Below are 2,060 nucleotides of genomic sequence, written 5' to 3'. Positions count from 1 at the left end.
GCCGAGGCGCCATGGCCGAGCGCGGCGCTGCGGGCGGCCCCTGGAAGCGGCACGTCCTCCGGCAGCTGCAGCGGCGCGACCGGCGCACGGCCCAGACCTGTGAGTGCGGCGGGGCGGCGGCGGGCGAGCATGTGCAGAGGGCCGCCCCGGGGAGGGGGGAACGGGGCGCCCGCGGGCGCCGGGTTGGGCTGCCTTCCCTTCCTGGGTCCGATGGCCTCCTCCAGTGTAGGGTGGCCGGGGGATGTCCTCTCAGCGTTGCCAGCTCTGTGTCGGACAATACCTGGAGACTTTGGGGGTAGAGCCAGGAGAGGGCGGATTTTGGGGAGGGGGAGGGACCTCAGCACGGTGCAGTGCCATAGAGTCCACCCTCACAAAGCTGTCATTTCCAGGGGCGCTGATCTCTGTCACTTGGAGATCAGTTGTAAAAGCGGGAGATCTCCAGGCCGCACCTGGAGGCTGGCAACCGCACATCCTCTTTTGGGCTCTTTTTTAAACAACAACAACAACAACCCCCAAACGGATGACAATGTCCTGTTTGGGGATTTGGAAGCAGTGTTCCCGCTAAGCTTAGTTGGTGTGAGCCCGCTCCCAGTTTTTTTAGCCTCCGGCTCACTCCTTTTTGCCTTCGCCCAGGAAGGGGGCCTCGAAAGCAAATTGATTGATGCAGCGGCCAAGTCGCTGGCTCACAACTTTAATGCCCACTGGCTCACAAAGTTGAATTTTTGCTCACAAGACTCGACAGCGTAGAGGGCGCATTGGTTGGAAGGTGAGGATTCATATTCCTAGTTAGGAGAGATGTGCACCGCTTCAATAGGAGGTCATAGGGATCATCCCTTGTTTGAAGTAGGCAGTCGGGAAATCGGGCCTCCTTTGGGCTTCTCAAAACAAGGCAAGCCTCCAACAACCCTAGGAGGTAGGCTGAGAGGGAGAGAGAGAGTGCGACCGGTCCCAGAGCTCCAAGCCAGCATCCTGTGGATTTGAACCTGGGATGTGGGATTTTGTTTATCCATTTATTTATTATTTAGACTTTTAGGTTGCCCTTCTCTGCAAGTAGGGGGCTGTGGTGGTTCAGTGCTTGGCTGTTCGAGACCCGAGTGCCGCATGACGGAGTGAGCTCCGTCTCTGGCCCCGGCTCCTGCCAGCCTAGCAGTTCGAAAGCAAGAAATTGCGAGTAGATCAATAGGTACCCTGCCGGTGGGAAGGTGACAGCATTCCGTGCGCCTCGGCGTCTAGTCATGCCGGCCACATGACCACATGACCACGGAGAAGTCTTCGACAGCACTGGCTCTTTGGCTTGGAAACGGAGACGAGCACCGCCCCCTGTCACTTTAAATACTTAAGCTATTTTCATAGCGCAGTATGCATAGTTTTCCAACCCAGTTACTCTAACAACAACTACTCCACACTGGTGCTTTGGGAGACGGGCTGGATGCAGAATATTTTGGCTGTCCCAAACAGATGTGTGTGTGTGTGAGAGGGGGAGAGAGGGGGGGAATCTATTGGGGGAAAAGGAAACTCACCTTTGTGACATTTTCCTTGCTGTCCAAGGAGATCACCCTGGATTGTCACCCCAGATCTTAACAAAACGGCTCCCCAGTTGTGTTTGGGCTTTAGTCTGCTGTTTGCTTAAAGACAATTCTATTGAGGACACTTTGGCTACACAATCATAGGAAGGCACTTTCTGGGCCAGAAATTATTATTATTATTATCAATATTACGAGTGAAGCACCACTTGGCCTGTGATTTATATTTTATATCTGTGTGATTGTGCTGTACTATTATATAAGCCAGTATGTTCCTCACTGTGTTTGACCTCTGAAGAAGGCCTGTGCAGGCCGAAACGCGTCAGGTCAAGTCCATTGGCCCGTGTGTGTTAGATTCTGGTATTTTTACATGAGGTGTGATCGGGCCCTTATACATTTTTTAAAATCCTTTGTTAATAAATACACGTATCTTTTTATATACTATGTATATATTAAGCTTTTATTGTTGGCCCTCTTTTCTATTTGACTAACCTTTTCAGGTTCTGGATCCCAGGTTTCTAGGTTCAGTATGTGTCC

General features: G+C 52.4%; 1 protein-coding gene across 1 annotated transcript in view; it reads left to right on the top strand.

Moving 5' to 3' along the window:
- The first annotated feature begins 6 nt into the window (after positions 1 to 6).
- The window catches only part of ATG16L2 (autophagy related 16 like 2), a 74,485-nt gene continuing 72,431 nt past the window's right edge, over positions 7 to 2,060 (top strand). The window contains exon 1 of the mRNA XM_015410460.1: positions 7 to 99. Coding sequence (XP_015265946.1) covers positions 12 to 99 — 88 coding nt within the window. The 5' untranslated portion in view covers positions 7 to 11. The remainder of the gene's footprint in view (positions 100 to 2,060) is intronic.

The sequence above is a fragment of the Gekko japonicus genome, unplaced genomic scaffold, assembly GCF_001447785.1.
Source record: "Gekko japonicus isolate JY-2015 unplaced genomic scaffold, Gekko_japonicus_V1.1 scaffold2086, whole genome shotgun sequence".
In the NCBI taxonomy this organism is placed as follows: domain Eukaryota; kingdom Metazoa; phylum Chordata; class Lepidosauria; order Squamata; family Gekkonidae; genus Gekko; species Gekko japonicus.
Note: the sequence above shows the minus strand (reverse complement) of the source record. Positions and strands in the feature narration are given on the sequence as shown.